This window comes from Hermetia illucens, chromosome 3, assembly GCF_905115235.1.
Source record: "Hermetia illucens chromosome 3, iHerIll2.2.curated.20191125, whole genome shotgun sequence".
NCBI classification, from domain to species: Eukaryota; Metazoa; Arthropoda; class Insecta; order Diptera; family Stratiomyidae; genus Hermetia; species Hermetia illucens.
In genome coordinates this window covers 81,224,272-81,243,592 of record NC_051851.1, presented here as the reverse complement: position 1 = coordinate 81,243,592, position 19,321 = coordinate 81,224,272, and the positions used below count along the sequence as shown (strand labels likewise).

The 19,321-nt window shown below is 40.7% G+C and overlaps 1 protein-coding gene across 1 annotated transcript; it reads right to left on the bottom strand.

Moving 5' to 3' along the window:
• Window positions 1-7,920: 7,920 nt before the first annotated feature.
• Window positions 7,921-11,193, bottom strand: LOC119652051. Its single transcript, XM_038055987.1, has one exon. It carries the CDS (start codon window positions 11,191-11,193, stop codon window positions 7,921-7,923), a length of 3,273 nt encoding a protein of 1,090 aa, XP_037911915.1.
• Between the last annotated feature and the right edge of the window lie 8,128 nt (window positions 11,194-19,321).

Sequence of the window (19,321 nt, the reverse complement as noted above, 5' to 3'; positions counted from 1 at the left end):
ATGGTTTCAAGGAAAGGGACGATGTGTGGATTGAGATTAATGCTGATGTTGCTGCTTATAAGGAAATTGTCGAGGGATGAGTGGCCGTTCCCTACATTGAATGTAGAAGTGCGGAGTTAATATGGGAGATATTACGACTAGCTAGGCCAGCGGTGCAGTTTGCAACCGTTATTATTGATTTAGGAGGTCAACGAGGAAGTGCGTATGTCGCCCTTCAAAAGCAGAGGTCACGATTTGCCAGTTAGGCTGAATTAGTCTGCACGTCGTTCAGATCAAAAAGTTGGTTGAGATAGTATATGACAACGACGTATTCGTTGCCGGAAGTGGTTTCGATTCAAGCGATTGGGATTTAAGGGCATTAGAAGAAAGAAAGAATTGTGTTGCAAGGAATTTGTCGAAGACAAACATTGCGCGCCTCCGGAAAAATATGACGGGTTTTGGCTTGAATGGTGTCAAATCACGCGCAGTTCACTGGCTGGGATCGTGTTGGTCCGAGAAAGAAGTGCTGGTGCTGGTATGATCGCTTGCCCCATAACTTACACCTGCGACTTTCATCCGCTGTCTTCGAATACTCGCCTAATGCTTGTGTACCGTCAGGTTAGACGCAGCGATATTGAAGGTTCCAGTTTGGTGCCGCATGACCGACTCGCCGTTTATTTGCGCTACAGAATCTGTTTAATAATAATGTGCTCAAAGTAATGCAGTTTATCGCTTTTACTGCGATGAGTTCGTCTATCTTGAAAGAGACGTCAAAGTTGACTAGCCACAGGCTCAAACTACGGTTCCTTTGCCTCCCCATCGATTTGCCGAAATATTTTACGGACAGTACACTGGAGATATCTTGGGGTTTCAGATCCTCGGCAATCTTCTGCGCGGAGTCGGTGTGGTCCTGGCCACGAATAACGAGTGATGGTGTTTTTCCGAGAGGCCTGTGGTGGTTGTTATTGAGGCATAGGTCTACTGATAGATTCCACAGTAGTTCATGGTGAAGTGTGGTAGACGGTGACGTTGATGATGAACAGTTGATCTGCTTGAGGTAACGTCCACCGTAAGTTGACTTGATAGTTGCATCTACCAAGGCAACGGTTGACTGCAGGCTCCAGGCTAAACCCTCCAGGCACTTATTCTTAGATAGGGTGATAGGGATTCTCTGCGTGCAGCCATGGTTGAATTTAGAGGCTAATTTGGAGTTATTTTTACGCCATCACCAATTGAAATCCGCTTTCCATTTGGCTTTGCTATCAAGATTTCTACATCGGTTTGACTTTTTCCGGTTTGGTTTAAGAATTTTAATAGGGAGCAGGAGTTTACTAACTTGCACACACTAGCAGCGACAGCGAGGTACCTCCTCGTCTGAACTGCGCATGGTTTGAGTAAGGAGGTGGTTAGTAAGCCAAAGTTTAAATAAAATTAAAGGGGTTAATAAGATTATTTTCTTTATTGGCTAAGAATTTGGTAAAAAAAAATACAGTATTTCGAGGACTTCAATGTTTTCTCTTTTTTGAAACTGAAGAATAGGAAAGTTGGTCTCAGAAATACTGTATTTGCTTTTTTTACCAAACTCTTAGCCAATGAAGGAAATAATTTTGTAAACTCGTTTAATTTTATTTACCCAAAATTACGATAAATGTCAATGCTTGTCAGTCGCATTGATTTGTATTCAGATTCCACTGGCTGACGATTAGATTATCTATCTTTTGAGTTAAATTAAATTAACATGAAATTGAACTAACTCTTTGAATTGAAAAATCCTCTTCTTCTTTTCCTCCCAAACTACCGTGAAACTTACATTAAAGTCTGAAGATGACAAGAAAGCGTGGGCATTACAAAAATTGCATCTTATATCTGCGCTGGGGATACATCGATTGAGAGCTTGATCCGTTGTGGATCTTCTTTCTTCTCGATCGCAGCCACACAACCTGAAAAATGAGCGAAGCAAATATCGTGAAACAATTGAAAAAAACCTGCAAAATTAAACCAGAAATCAAAAAAGGAAAGACCGGTTTGAACGCGCGGCCATACCATATTTAAGTGAATTTGCTCCATATCAAAACCACATTTTCTCCTATTTAATGGGTAATATTCGTAAATTTTCCATAATTAAGTTCATGTTTTTAACATGTCATTTGAAAGCTATCATAATGAGGCAACGTTTATCAACTTTGCAGGTTTATAAGTTTAAAACACCGTTACACTAATGCGTATTGAAATTTAGATGAAAAATTGATTTTGGAATTTCTTCATAGTTTGAATAGTTACATTTTCGAATTTATAACAAATTTTATGTTTTCTGTTATCCTTCTGAATATATCAAATCTAGGATTAAATGATTGAAAGACTGGCAAATTTTGATTCTTTTGGGAAGGTCAAGCTTTTAGACACCATTTATGAAAAGCGTTATAACCCTGTAATAGTGAAATATATAGTGCATATTTCACGGGCCAATTTCCTTCAAACAAGTGGTAATATCTACTACTAACATTTGCACCATCATAAACGGGACACTCAGTATGGTGCAGGTTCGTGATCTTTTTCAGACTCTTCGACTGAGTAGTTTCTGAGAAGGAATCCGTGAAAGGAATTAGCACTTTCCAGTCCCCGCCTCCCTGTTACATTAAATGCCGAAAATGAGGCCAGGTTTGCAATCGAACTTGCAAGATTATATTGATTATATATTGCATGTATAGAGACCTTCTTTAATCACAACGAGGAACAATCTTACCCACTGCATGCGAGAGGACTCACCGTTCCCATCTTTCTATCAAATTTCGTAATAAGAGGAGTACCTGTTTCTAAGGAAATGGCCTAATCCGAAATGACGCAGCTCATCACCCTTCCCTACTACACCTTCGGTTTTGGTTTTTATATTCTTCGAAATGTAACTCACCCTATCAAGCGCAAAAAAGTGGGCCACAATAGTCAGGAACGGACGTACATTAGGAAGCAAAACCCCTGCACCTGTTCCCTGAATCTGACTTATCTTCATCTTAGCTTGAAAATATCGAATAGCGTTCGTTTGGCGCAATGTCTTCTCCTTTTTTCTTCAGTATGTGTCTCGTTCACAAGCGGGATCGACTCATCGTGATCAGTTTCGCCATTTGGTTCTAATGCTCAGGATGCAGTCACGAGGCTTTTAAATCCCCATCCAGCGTATCAAGTCACCGTTGTTTCGACCGGCCTTTTAGTCCTTTACCATCGACTTCGATGTTCAGACCAATCTCCGCAAATGAATTCTCGTCAGCACGAATTATGTGACTATACCATCAAAGACGTCACGCTCACAGTTTTTCCACGATCGGTGCAACTCCATATCGATCGCGCATGTCCTAATTTCGGTGTGATGAAAACGTGTCACGCCACTAGTCCAACGCAACATCTTCGTCCCCTTTACCGCAAGACGCCGTTCATTGTCTTTTATAGTCGGCCAACACTGACCATAGAGGACGACAGGATGGATAATATTGCAGTAAATTTTAGATTCGAGATGTTCGTTGATACGTCGATCACAAATAACACAAGTTGTGGAACGCCACTTGAACCAGTTTGCGTGGTTCAATTTCATAATAAAACTCGCCATTGTTGATAGCATTAACTCGAGACACTGAAATCGCTCAGATCTCGGCAGGTCAGTGCCATTGACAGTGAGTGTGCCTGTTTTATGACGATTTCTAGTCAAAAATTCCGTTTTGTTTAGATTCAATGTAAGACTGTGTTGCATGAGGCGATCGTTCCATTTTTGGACTCTAGATCATTTTTGCTATTAGACGCTACGAAAGCATCATTACTATGCTCTACGAACAGGGTTTTCCTCTCTTTTGACTTCTTTCCAGAGCTCAGATACCATCTTATTAGGTCCTGTTACTTTTCCCGATTTCATTCGTTTTAATGCTTCCTCGATTTCAGTTGCGGTGACAGGTGGAATTGCTCCAAATGTTGGGAATGCTTGTGGAGGTGTAGGATGAAAAAATTCTTCCGTTGAAATCTGCTCAATATATTCTCGCCACCTTTCCGTCGCGGGACCTCGGTGGGTAAGCAAAGTACCGTTCTTGTCAGCAACGCAACAGAAGTATTCGACATCCTGTGTGCATTCGTGTCGTTTTTTAAAGTTTTGTGTAAACACGAAACCTTATTAAAATCGGTTTACTGTCTGTCTGTCTGTCTGCCTGTCACACTCGTTTTTCTCGGAGACGGTTATAGCGATTGACACCAAATTTGGTAGAACTGTGAACGCTCACGCATATAGTGAATTACATCCTTTTACGTCAAATTTAAGGGGGGGGGGGGGGGTCCCCATACATGCAAAAGGGGGGTGTAAATTTTTTTTCATCAAATATAGTCATGTGGGGTATCAAATTAAAGGTCTTGGTTAGTACTTTTCGAAGCCAGTCTTAGTTTCGACATTTGTTGGAAAGGTGAGGAGTGCGGGGGTTCAAAGTGATCATTTTTTTAAAGAACCCATTCTCAGAAACTACCAAACGAAAAAATCTGAAAATAATCAGGGGGCTGCCACTATATGGTGCCTAGGCTCCGAAATACCCTCCATATCGATACCTGTTCAAATAAAGTTAATAATAGTACATTACCATAATTTTTAGTAATTGGCAGGAAAACCCCCCTTAAGTTAACCCTAGAATCACGAAATAATGTAGGCTACATCATAGAGCATAATTCTGCCAAATTTTGTGAAAATCGAACTATTACTAACAAAGTTATATCAGATCAAAGCTGCCGCTTCAGTGAAAATTCAAGACTTTGAATGTCAATATCACTTGAAAGTGGGTATATGGATATATTACGTGCTACATACTAATGGGACAAATGCACAGTCAAAACTCCATATAAAAGAAATACACAAAACCTTTCATACCTGAAGCGCCGAGCTTCCGATTTCCCGACTTATTGACAATTCGAGGGAGAGATCTCTCGCGATCATGAGTGTCTGGTTTATCGTCTAGAGCGGTTTATCGTCGAGAAACTTGTGGTATTGGCATTTCTTTTCACGGAACTTTATTTCAACATCGTCATTCCAAAGCCAACTATTTCAGTTGATGTACCGAAGTAAGCGGTGCCCCAGAGAGTTGCAGAGGCCGCTTCATAGATCGTGTCTTTAATTTGGTTCCAAGATTCTTCCACATTGGTAATGGTTGGCAGTCGCGTAAATGAGATCATTTCTTCTTTCTTCTCACGAAATCGCCAAAATTTAATGCACGCTGGGCCAGTGCGTTCACACGCTGTTTTATCGGTGGATTGATTCACAGGACGGCAACCAACGACTGATGTTGAGGTGCGACGGTCTCATCAGAGGCAGTGGTAAAATCTCTGCGTCTTATGAGGATGTAGCCGATTTGCGTTTTGCTGTTCCCACTATAACATGTAGGAAGATGAGACAATCGTTTTGTTGGGTAGCTTATAGAACGACCGCTTCAGTCGTTGTATAATCTAACTTAAGGAAAGCGATAGGATCCAATTGTAGTAGGATCAAATCACTTGTGGGTAAAGGGAGTGAGGAACCTTTGTGTAAATATAGAAAAGACTGTTGTTTCTATATCAACGTTATAATCTCACTGAATTTTCTTAACTTAACAAAGTGTATTTATACATAAATAATCTTAATATTAACTGTGTGAAAAATAGATAATGTTTACATTGCAAATTTACATGGCATGTGCATTGATTTTGATGGGGTCAGCTAAAAATTGAACGATCGATCCAATTACATTAAATTACATTTGGATCGGAACGTTATGATAAATTGAAATATGCTAACTTTAAATATTGGGGGCCGGGCAATGAGCTCTTCAAATCGTTCAGATAGCGGCACGTCGTCTTGTACTTCCTCTGTTTCCTTTTCGTTTGATGATTGTGGACTCGGCCTTATACTGAATCGTCTTTTAATTAGGAGGTATAGGAACAGCATAACCGCTGCCACTAATAGCACACTTGTAGCAATTGTGATGAGGTTCTGGTGATGAATTTTTTCCAGAAGGACCTCGTGCGCTGTTTTATTTCGTGTCGGTAACTCAAAACTTGCATCCGCAACTTTCATTATGATTGTATCGTTGACGGGATGACTAGTGAAATTCTTTGAAGTTAACCATGGAACCTCCTTCATATACGTTTGCGTAACCTTCTTCGTTTTCGTGGTGCTCGATCGTAGATTCATGACCTCGACTGTTGTAAGGCAACCTCCTGCTGTTTTTATTATGCCGACATCCTTCAGTAGAACTTCGAATCTTTCGCCAGCGCAGGAAATCGAGGCCGTTATTGGCTGAATTGTAGTGAAAAGCCAGGTATTCGGCGCTGTCAGCTCACTCCATTGCGTTTCATTGACTATCGTTGGCAGTAGCGGACACCTGGATTTGCCCGGTCGGTTGTAAACTTCATCTATAATGCAATTAGGAAAACGATTAATGTTCTTTGTCAAGGTAGGTGAACAAAGGTAAACTTCTTCGATGATTTCGCAGGAGTCAAGTCCCTCTTTATCCAGCTCGAAATACGCTTCTTGGTTAAAATTTACGGCAACTAACGATGTGGAACTTCGAGGAAAAAGGAACTGGTTCGGTTGCAACCTTTGTGGAACTGCTGTGACGTGAAGAAGCTCATAGCTGTGGACCTCTACAATATAAAAGTACCCATATACAATGATGTCCTCTTGGGTACGAATAAGATCGGTTCGGCTTTGAGGTCTTTTGTAAATAGTGAACTGTGGTCCAATTTGTATTGAGACCTCGCTGATCGTCTTCGTCACCATCGCCATAGTCAGGAAGCTAAGTATGTTACCATGTCCGTAGAGGCAGGCACTAAATTTTGAATATTTGTCCGCCAACTCGTCGTAGTAATTTATAGCAGCCAAATAGGCTGATATCACCTGTACGCCTATAGCCGCATGGTCCACCTTCGAGAACCATTTTTTCATTGAGTTTACAGAATCTATGACCTCTGCTTGTTTCTTGCAAAATTCGCTCAGCTTTTGAGTGGTGTAAAATTTCACGTCATCTATGCGAGCGTTGATTAGGATACTCTGTTCAGTTGCCGTCTTTAGAGTCATCTCTTGATTTCTTTGAAGTGTTTCAATATCTCTGTAGACTTCATCGTTAACCCCGAATATTGCTGTCATGATTGTTCCGAAGACTCCTTTTCTGTCTCGTTTTAGAACTCTTGGAATATCTGTTAATTCGTCGATGTGCCTGGTGAGTTCATTGCGCTTGGAAGTTAAATGTCGTAGTAATACGTCGCAATGAGTAGCCTGAAGTAAATCTTGGGTCATTTGGCACATCTCCTGGCTCTTGTTCAAAGTAGAAGCTATTCCGTCTAGGTCTTGGTTGACGTTTTTCAGAGGAAGATCGACTTCTAGTCTCAGTTTTCCTCTAATGATTTTTGCTGGTTGTAGTTTCTCAACGTAGTATCCAGCTTGAGGTTTCCAGATTTTATAATACTCTGCGGATGTATCCTGGGTGAAAGCCGTTGCGAAGGTAAAAAATAGAATGGCGATGTTTGGCAGTGCCTTCGCCCAAGTGCATGGTGCTATTTTGGGTTTTTTCGCTCGTCTCGGATTCCGGTTAGCAGTTGATGGGGACGTTGGTTTTGGAGGATTGTTAGCTCTTCGCGGAACAGGTGGACGTTTTCTGATGGTGGTTGCTGGTTTGTCGCTGATGGACGGTCCTGGAGTGGGTTCTGCAGGAATGTCATCTGGTAACGGACAAAGGTTAACGATACCAATTTGTTTACACTTGTTACCATGGTATCGTATAGTGACCACTCGCACCTTCCCATCTTGTCCTGGGTGTACCTCTAAAATGCGAGCCAACAGCCATTTCGTGGGAGGAGTTTCTCTTTCTCGGATTAATACCATTTGACCGCATCGTAAGTTAGGTGATTCTGCTATCCATTTGTCCCTCTTTTGAAGAAGATGAAGATATTCTAGACCCACCGTTTCCAGAATATCTGATTAATTTGTTTTAACTGTTGCCAGCGATCATGTAGTGATTCATTCGTTATGTCGACTTCTGGAAGGGCCATCAGTGGTCTGCTAACTAAAAAATGTGCCGGCGTCAATGCTTCTAAATCGTCTGGGCTGTTCGATAATGGTACAAGTGGTCTCGAGTTGAGACATGCTTCTATCTGGCATAGAATTGTTGAGAATTCTTCAAAAGTTGGCACGATTCTACATTCGTCGAACACACCTTTTATATGCCTCTTCGCAGATTTTACGCCGACTTCCCATAGCCCCCCGAAATGAGGAGTGGCTACGGGGATAAATTTCCAGCTAACGCCATCCTTTGCTGTTATACGAGCGATCTCGTTCGAACTTCTTTCGATGGCTTCAGCCATCTCCTGATTTATATACTTGCTGGCTCCAGTGAAATTTGTGCCATGGTCGCTATATATTTCTTTGCATAGACCTCGTCTGCTGATGAACCTTTTGAATGCAGCTAAAAAGGCCTCAGTAGACAGGTCACTAACTAATTCCAAATGTATGGCCTTGGTGGCCATGCATATAAACAGGCAAATGTATCCTTTTAGGGTTGCAGTGGATCGTCCTTTAGACATGCGTGTTCTAAAGGGTCCAGCAAAGTCGACTCCACAGTGCATAAATGGATGGGCTGGATTGATACGAACTGCCGGATAGTCACCCATCAGCTGAGTAGCTGGTTTACTGTTTTGTTTAAGGCAGGTCAGACATCGGTGTAGTTCATGTCGAATACTTTTTTTGTCATTTATGAGCCAGTACCGCATCCGTAGGTATTGGCGAACCATATTGACGGTACCATGCATTGTCCTTTCGTGAGCTTCTCGAATTAGTAAATGGGTGACATGATGACTGGGCGGCAAAAGGATCGGATGTCGGTAGTCATTGTTTACATTCGCGTTGCGAAGCCTGCCCCCCACCCGTAGAATTCCATCGCGGTCGATGAACGGATTAAGACTTCTCAGCCTCTTCTTTAGAGGTTTTCCTTTCGTAATATCGTCGATTTCGTCCGAGAACTCCTTTTGTTGAATGATTCGTAGGATTCTCAACCGACTTTGCTCATATTCGTCTGCCAATATGGCTCCTTTGAATTTCATCGTAAATCTCGTGCAGTACGCTGTGATTCTAACCAATTTGGCGAAATTGGAGTAGCGTGTTAGAAAGTCGTCGTCCATTGTAATTCCAGAAAAGCTGAGCAGTTCAACCGGTGGTTGATTTTGCGAAAGCCATGTCGAACCTTTCCACCATAGCTTGTGTGTTTTCAGTTCTTGCGCTTTGATGCCTCTTGAGGCGCAATCGGCAGGATTTTCTTTTGATCTAATGTAGCTCCATTTCCAAGTACTCTTGCTAAGAAGTCTTATTTTGCTCACTCGGTTAGCTACATATTTTTCCAGTTTTACCAACTCCTTCTGCAGCCATGCAAGAACAATCTGAGAATCGCACCAACAATATACTGGAACGCCCTCGAGAGATAAGGTAGTAATTGTCAACTCCATAAACTTGGCTAGTTCTTCCGCCCCGTTGAGCTCTCTCTTTGGTTGCGTTGTATTTGAATTTAGTGGTGTTACTCTAGTCTTCGCCCATAAAAGGTTAGTAGTCCTTTTCCCATTGGTATGACGTGTCTTAAGGTATACGACCGCTGCGTATGCGACTTCTGATGCGTCGCAGAAACCATGCAATTCGACTGTATCCTCAATGGAGTAACCAGTCCAACGTGGGATACAAATCGATGGTAAAACTGAAAGCTCATCCTTTATCTGCCTCCATTCCGTCAGGATATCATCAGAAGGAACCTCGTCCCAGCCGATTCCGGTTTGCCAGACTCGCTGCATTAAAATTTTCGCTCTTATTGTAAATGGGGCTAGCCATTGTGATGGATCATATATTGAGGCGATATTGGACAAAAGCTGTCTCTTTGTTATATTTTCGGATTCGCTGAATTTAAGTAGTTTAAATTTCAAAATATCGTCTGCTGAATACCACTGTATGCCCAATGTGTTAACGGTCTGATCATTTGATATTTCGCAAATACCGTCTTCCCGTAATTCAACCGGTATGTTTTCTAATAACTCCTTATCGTTCGTTGCCCACTGACGAAGGTTGAAACCACCAGCTTTTAACAAGGCTACCATTTCCTCTTGCAATTTCATTGCCTCTTCTTTTGTTTCTGCGCCTGTCATGACATTATCTACATAGCAGTTTTCTTTTAAACGTTTTGCTGCTAATGGGAACCTATGGGCTTCGTCAATCGCAAGTTGAAGCATCGATCTAATCGTTAGGAACGATGAGGAAGTATTTCCGAATATGAGGACCATTATTATGTACTCACGGATTGGGCCGAATTCATCTGGCTTCCAAAAGAACCGTTGGAAGTTATAATATTCGGGAAGTAGGCCAACCATACGAAATTGTTTTTCTATATCGGCAATATAGGCATATAAGAACATTCTCCACTTTAAAATTATCTGAGCCAAAGTGTCTTGTAGTGTATATCCAGTATATAAATGATCATTGAGGCTGGACCCAGAAGTAGTTTTTGCAGAGGCATTGAAAACCACTCTGACTTTTGTCGTTTTACTTTCGGCCTTTACCACCGCATGGTGTGGGAGGTAAAAAACGTTTCTATCATCCCCCACATATGGTGGTACTTCTTTCATGTGGCCTAAATCTAAATATTCTTGTAGTACCTCATTGTATGCTTTTTTCAGCTTTGGATCTCGATTCAAGCGTTTTTCAATTTGTTTGTAGATAATCAATGCCTTGTTCCGAGAGTTCCCCAGTGGTGGAATTTTGTTATCATCTTTAAAGGGGAGTGCTACCAAGTATCTTCCGTTTGGTTCACGGACGGTTGTGGATTGATAGATTATTTCTGGGATTTCTTTTTGATCAGGCTGTTCTGTTTCTTTCTCATTCATATCAAAGAATCGTTGCATTTTTTGTTGAAATTCTGCAGTTGTTATGTTAGCTGATGCCTTGATCAAGTTATTGGCTATTATTGGAATTTTTCCCAATAAAACCCAGCCCAGCTTGGTTTTCTGGGCAAGAAGAACTTCTCCTTTTTTAATTTCGGGCTCAACGATGTGCTCATACACATCGGCCCCTAGTATTGCATCGATATTCATTGAATTTTCAAAGTTCGGATCTGCAAGTTGCAGAGTATTGACCCATGTCGGTCTTTCCAACTTAATGGATTTTTCTGGCAGTGTCATGTTCAATGACGGCATTATGTGCATATCAGTGGATAAGTTAAACTTATTTTCGTACGTTGACGAAATGTGCACATTAATTTTTTTTTTATTGTAGCAGCATGTATGCCGCCAATACCTGTGATTTCTGCCAATACATTGTATTTTTGCAATCCCAGCTTATTTGCTGCGGCTTGGGTTATAAATGAAATTTGTGAACCGGGGTCAATTAACGTTCGGATGGTAACTTGACCGCCGGTCTTATTGTTCACCTTGATTAGGGCAGTGGCTAGTATGACCGTATATGTTTTTTGCGAATTTTTTTGTTTAGTTGCAAAATTAGAATTTATTGGAGAATTTTTATGAAGCAATGTATGATGCGGGCCATTGCACTCGAAACAATGCAATTTACTTTTGCATTGTAAACTGTTTCCATGTGACAAGCAGTTTAGACATAAATTTTTGCTGTTTGCAAAATCAATTCGTTTTTCGACCTCGAATTGCTTGAATTTCTCGCAAGCAAATAGTCTATGTTTACCCTTACAGAGAATGCAACTGGGTTTTGCGGTAGCAGATACGAGAAACGATTTTTTCTTTTGTTGCGGGTGAGTAAAATTATTTTTGTTTTCGAAAATTGTGGGCTTTTGTTTTATTGTGGATAACAGTTGATATCTCTTCAGTAGAAAAGAGCATAGTTTTTCGACGGATGTGAAATCTTTGTTGGTGCCCAAATTTTCTTCGAATAATCTGAGTGTTTCAGTGTCGAATTTTCGCATGATAATACGAATTATGATGGGATCCCAATGGCTAGTCGCGTACCCCAAATTTTGTAGACCGGCAAGGCAGTTTCTGATTGTATTGTACATGGATATGACATCGTTTGTGGATCTATAATCCAGCTTTTTAATGTCCAGTATTGAATCTAGGTATTCGGTAGCCACCTGCCGAGGGTTGGAGAAACGTTCTTCCAGAATAAGAAGCGCAGCTTCGTAATTGCTACTTGTGAGCTGGAGATGTGCCACGGCTTCTTTCGCTTCTCCTCGAAGATAACCCAGCAAGTATTGTAATTTTTGGATATTTTTTAGAGTTCTATTCTCGTGAATGACTGATTTGAATAATTCAGTGAATTGGCTCCATTCTTTACTAAGACCGGTAAAGAGTGGTATCTGGATTGCTGGGAGTTTCGGTAAGTCTTTACTTAAGTCATAGCGCTGATTTTCATTGGCAGACGGAGTAACTGCCGTTGAAAGACCTTCCGGTCCAAGGCTAGTTGGAATTTTCGTTGGTAACTGATACCGATCTTTTTCCATTAGGTCTTTAAATGAGGCGAACTTGGCTTCCACCTCCTTGTATAATTCGAAGAATGGATCCTCTGGATCCAATAAGAGGAGAAGCTGCTGATGATTCGAGCGAAATATCGAAACAAGCTCGTTAAGCCTGTTGATTTTCCTCGAATAGTATTCGTCAGTTTTACGCGAAGGGCCATCCTTCTTATAATTTCTTTCTATGATTTCTCCTTCTTTCGCGATGTCCTGCTGGTGTTTTAGTAATACTTCCACCATTTCTCCGCTTAAAATGATGACGGTATTGAACGCTTTTTAATTTTGGGAGACTGGGAAGTTTTGGAGACTCTGGTTTAAGGAATCGGTAAGGAGATAAAATTGTTGAAGGATTTGTTCAAGGATAAATTTGTTCAGGACTGTTTCTACCTATTTTTGAGGGTTCGATTGACCTCTCGTTTGGTAGGCTCGACGGACCAATTGTTGGGTAGCTTATAGAACGACCGCTCCAGTCGTTGTATAATCTAACTTAAGGAAAGCGATAGGATCCAATTGTAGTAGGATCAAATCACTTGTGGGTAAAGGGAGTGAGGAACCTTTGTGTAAATATAAAAAAGACTGTTGTTTCTATATCAACGTTATAATCTCACTGAATTTTCTTAACTTAACAAAGTGTATTTATACATAAATAATCTTAATATTAACTGTGTGAAAAATAGATAATGTTTACATTGCAAATTTACATGGCATGTGCATTGATTTTGATGGGGTCAGCTAAAAATTGAACGATCGATCCAATTACATTAAATTACATTTGGATCGGAACGTTATGATAAATTGAAATATGCTAACTTTAAATTTTTCCTAGACGAAATGTGAAACCGGAATGTTGCAATTGATTTTAGTATATTTGAAAATTTATCGATTAAATTTTGAATATGATTATTTTATATTGATATTATAAAATATTGGTACAATGTTGAATGGATTCAACACGTTTAATGAACCATATAGTATAAGCTCATGGATGTCCACAAAATCGATTATACGACCGCCACCTTCATTGTGCGGGTACTGTCTCCCATGGCACCGGTTACCGTCTGTCTTTTCACCCACATGACCATTAAGGTCAATATTATCAATATCATCATTGCCGGCGGGCACGTTGCAGGTCTTTGCAACGAAAAATTGCGTCATTAAGTCGTTCGACTTCTTTTATGTCATCGCGGAAACCTTCTGAGATGTCAATGCCAACACCTCATTATGCGTGTGGGCTACCAAAATAGAAAAGTTTATAGCTAGTTTTACCGCGTTCGTGTTCTATATCACAGCTTTTGGCACCAAACCATCGGCATTCTTGCAGAGCGCAGATATCAATGCGCCTTTTCAGAAGGGCTTATGCGAGTTCCTCGGCCTTCCAGTGGGGATGTTAATATTTAGCGTGTAGACACATATTTGTTTTGCACAGGCTACCTTACTTACACCGTGACGCCGTCAATTCGTCAAGAATCCTTGTGTCGACTGAGGTGGACGCCCTAGCATTTTTCCTATCCGATCATGTTGTTTTTAACGACATTGGATGCATTTTTTTGGTCGGCCTGTTGCAGGACCTGTCACCAAGAGAGATTAGTGGGTTTAGCATAGTCGAATATCTATCTCTTTCCCTAATCTCAACATTTTATTTTTGTTTCACTGAGGATAGTACACAGTACGTTGCCTCAAACACTCCTCCTTTACCTGGGCTTGAGACCAGCATGCTATGTTAATAGCATGCTCGAGTTTGCTGGGGATAATGGGTTCTATTAATATCGATTCAATGGATATTATGCGAGTAAGAACCCTAAGGGGCTGGTCTCTCTATTTTCTGTATTCATCTTACGAGTACACAGGTCAATTGTTTTTGCCCAGGAATTTCAACTGACGTCATCTATAGTTTTAAAGTTACTATATTTTGCTTACCATGATTATTGCAGCAATTGGATTTACCCAGGTGAATATCGTCTTTATCCCATTTCCGCTCAATTACCTATAAATAGTGCATTAACGCGAAACATGGTGTTTAATGTATTTCGATTTTATGTTCGTAAAGCAATTGATGTTAATGACTAAGTACTATAAACATCTCCGAAAGAGCCCTTGTGTCTCCAATAAAAATCTCCTGTCGCCCGTAATTATGTCAGTTTTCTAGAGTACAACCCACCTCCCACAGCAGTCACAAGTCCGTTTGTTAATGTGCTCCAACTGACATAAAGAACCTCTGAGAACTTTATTGAACACTCCAGATAGATTTGTGCTTAATTAAGAAAGGTGCCTTTTCATTTTCCCTATTATGTTGTCCGCAAGTCGACCATTCCGTTTCTTCTCCTCAACTCTCCAACCATTTACATTACCTTCGACCTTTCGTTTTAACTTTTTTGCTGATTGGAAATAATCAATGGAATCGATGACATTCTTGTTTTTGATTGCAAAAGGCAAAAGGTAAGAACCAAAAGTTGAACGGAAATAGGATTAAATTTCATTAATTTTGAAAGAGTAATTTCAAAAGTACGGGAATCAGTTACGTTCTTTTCGAAGAGAAAGTTAATCTTCAGATTGAAGGAAAGCGTCCCATACTTGTGTGCTCCAGGGTGCACCGTATCTGTGCGCTTGATACGAACATAAGTATAGAATTAATTTCATTGTGTTATTTTCCAGTGAATGCAGACTATTGAATGGATATCAAACACCGACAGAAATTTACAAGCAGAGATATTACAATAGCAGTTACAAGATAAGAGAGCTCCCACTCTATATTGAAAGCTAATTCTCCAAATCATCAAGGTAAAAGTGCATTTACCTTTCCATTTGCTGGCATTTATATTGAAAGGAGACCAATGGTTTTCACGTGATTATTTTCTTGTGCAATAATTGTTACCACAGTGCAAAGAGGTAAAAGATAATATAAATTATCATATTTCTATATTGTGCTTTAATTTTTTTGTAAATTGCAATAATTCCGATTTAATATCCGAGTTTCCACTATTATAGCATATCATGATTTCGACATTTCCTTTCGCCTTTCAAACTAAAAAACAACCTCATGGAGACTTAGTGTACAAACACCGCGTCAGCATTCCACTAACTTTCAAGTATGTAAAACGTTTGTTGTTACGTCTATGGAGGACGAAAACTGAAGAACTGAATGTAAGGACTTTGCTGGGAGCATCCAATAAGAGAGTGGTTGTAATTCTTCAGGGACATAAAAATCGATACAATATTATTGGAATTTTGCAGATCGGGAAAACAGGAGGAACGGAAATTGGATAAGTTTGAGAAAGTGTGGTGAGTTCTTCAATATTTCCAGTGCATACTTTATTGTATTTCTAGTGTTCTAGTCGGAAGCATTAGAAAAAACTTCCAGTGCTTTACCACTTACTATACACTTTTTAAGGTTTTGTGTAAACACAAAACCTTATTAAAATCGGTTTACTGTCTGTCTGTCTGTCCGTCTGTCTGTCTGTCTGTCCGCCACACGCATTTTTATCGGAGACGGTTGTGGCGATTGGCACCAAATTTGATAGAAAGGTGGGAACTGTGAACGCTCACGCATATAGTGAGTTACATCCTTTTACGTCCAATTTAAGGGGGGGGGGGGGGGGTCCCCATACATGCAAAAGAGGGGTATAAATTTTTTTTTCATCAAATATAGTCATGTGGGGTATCAAATGAAAGGTCTCAGTTAGTACTTTTCGAAGCCGGTCTTAGTTCTGACATTCGTTGAAAAGGTGGGGAGTGCGGGGGGTTGAAAATGGTCATTTTTTCAAAGAACCCATTCTCAGAAACTACCAAACCGAAAAATTGGAAAAAAATCAGGGGGCTGCCACTATATGGTGCCTAGGCTCCGAAATACCTTTCATACCGATACCTGTTCAAATAAAGTTAATAATAGTACATTACTATAATTTTTAGTAATTGAGAGGAAAACCCCCCTTAAGTTCACCCTAGAATCACAAAATTTTGCAGCAATGGAGGCTACAGCATAGAGCATGATTCTGCCAACTTTGGTAAAAATCACACCATTACTAACAAAGTTATACTAGATCAAAACTGTCGCTTCTCTTTCATACCTAAAGCGTCTAGTTTCCGGTTTCCCGACTTGTTTTTAGGTTTTATATGGAACAAAACGTTATGAAAGTCCGCTCAATGCCATGGTCTGTGAATTCCTTTTGAAGCAGCAGATAGAATAATTTTATGATGATTATGGTAATTTGACATGCTTCCGTGAATGCTACGGGTTGGCTTTGAAAGTGTGAGCCTACTGGACTCTGGCCCCTTGCACTGATAAAAGCATTCACGGTGTTAGGAGTTTGTGGCATCAAAACGGAACACCACAGCGCTAATTGGGCTCCTCGGAGCGGCCACTACCTACTTTAAGTGCCTTATCCGATAAATATACATGACCCCTTAAATGTAAACACCATAAAGTGTAATAGGTGTCGTGTTCAGGACCTATCCATTCTGGTAATTAAAGTTAATAATCAAATATTAATAAGTTTCGAAATTTATAAAAAAATCCCTTAAGTCCATCATAGAAATACAAAATTGGCTATGGGTATAATTGATAATCAAAAAATAACACTGACTGAAAATGGTCAAAATAACCGTCTGGGTTGAGCTCGGGAGCCGACCTACCCCAAAAACTGAAATAAGTTGGAATACCGGAAGCTCGGCACTTGGAGGATAAAGGTGTTGTGTTTTCCCATTTCTTCATAGCTAAAAATGGACAAAAAATATTCTACCATATATTGCCGAATTCCAACATATAAATATGTGCATACATATTAAAACATAAATATTATGCTCATCCTAAACAAACAAACATTACCTTTTACCGTATACTGATGCATGTGTAGTGTATGTATCTGCATTAATCTAAGACCTCTCCGAATTTTTCCACTTTGCCCCGTGCTCAAAAGAATACACATATGTACGTAAATTAAATACTGCAGGTACCATCCATCTTACTATGCACTACCCGCAAACTTCAACTTCAGCACATACATGTACATACGCATGGCTGCTTCCGGTAATTGATACTGATATAGAAATCCTGGCATTTAAAAGGTAATATAGATCTCTCTGGGAAACCAACACCCACAGTGCTACTACCAAGCGAGTCTCCGGTGCCTAAAACCTGGACAAATTGTATCAACTGGTCCTCCAGGTTGAGGGTTGGGGAGGTTGGCAACCATACACGAAAAACAACCTGTTACGACGCTACAAAATGAGCCTCGGATAGGATGGGGTTTACAACGACGAATCCGGCAATGAAAACGAAATAACGTGCCTGCGCTTCCTGTACAGAGAAGGAGCTGCCTAGCAGTTAGCCGATACCCTGTCCCAATATAAGGTGGATGTAACAGCATTACAAGAGATACGTAGGACAGGGACTGGTTTCCTGGAGAAGAACCAATACACCATATATTATAGCCGCCATTCAGTAAACCATGTGATCAGAGTAGGTTTCTGAGTCAGCCAAAAAATGAAACCTGCTGTTATCGGCTTTGAAAATATAAGCGAGGGCGCATAGCCTCACTCTGCGTTTGCGAGCCAATGTAGAAACATAAGCCCAATTAACATTCGCGTCCCTACAGAAGAGACTTCGGAATAGGAGACGAATACCTTTTACGAGGAAGTTGAGCGGACACTCGAAGCCTGCCCCAAATATGATATCAAAATTATATTTGAAGATTTTAACAGTCAAGTCAAGTCGTCAATCAGCCGGCGTCCATAGCATATACTCGTATAAGGATAGCAATGATAACGGACTGCAGATTATCCAACTAGCAGTGTCGCACGAAATGGTTATTGGAAGTACTTGGTTTTGCACGGAAAGTCGTCTACAAACATACTTGGGTCTCTCCAGATGGGACCACATTCAACCAAACAGACTACATGTTGATCGGATGCCGCTATCTCCCTGCCTTGCGAATGCCAGAACCAATATAGACTCCGAACACTCTTTCGTTGGCATCGTGCTTCGTGTTTAAATTACAATCCCTTCTGATAATCAGGCGAGAGTGAATTTTGAAACCGTTCACAACACAATCCTCCGTCACACCTACAAGGGGGGAGATGGATGGCACAATAACCGCAACTATGATCTTCACAATTACCTGAGGAACGTTATCATTCATACGGTCGCAAACATACTTGGCCCCAGCCGCAAGAAAAGTCCAAACGCGCAGACACTTATCACGAACTCAGTCAAGCGTAGAAGCGAAATCACAGGCGGAAAAAGGAAGGCAGAACCAACAACTCTCTGAAATCGAAAAGTACGGGGAGTAACCACACCACGAGCAGAAGTTTTACCAAAAAGTCAGTTAGTTATACACCTCGATGTTCATCCTGTCGAAACAAAAAGGAAATGGGCATATTAGGCCCATGGGTTGAGTATTTTGATGGACCGCTCAACAACCAGAACATCGGCGAGTTGGAGGTCCCGCCAACTGAAATCAACAGACAAATGCTGCCACCACCAAGCATGGAAGAAACGCTCCGTGCAATTCATAAGCTCAAAAATTATTAGTCATTACAGCCAAACTGATTAGATATGGAGGCGACCAATTACGCGAAGCGATCAATCAACTGGATTCATGCAATGCAGCAATTGCAGAGGTATTACGTTGCTGAGTACTATCTATAAGATATTCTCCACTATCTTGCTAAGCCGGATAGCCCACAAAAGATAGCAAAGAGGCTTCACTTCAGGCAAATCAGCAACAGATCAGATTTTTCTCTGCGGCAATCGATGGAAAAACTGTTGGAATATGGACATCAGTTGCACCATCTTTTGATCGACTTTAAAGCCGCCTATGATAGCATAGCCAGGGTAAAACTGTACACGG

Bases quoted from the DNA above. Each gene is read 5' to 3' on its own strand.
- LOC119652051 (XM_038055987.1), bottom strand. From the start codon at position 11,193: ATGCCGTCATTGAACATGACACTGCCAGAAAAATCCATTAAGTTGGAA.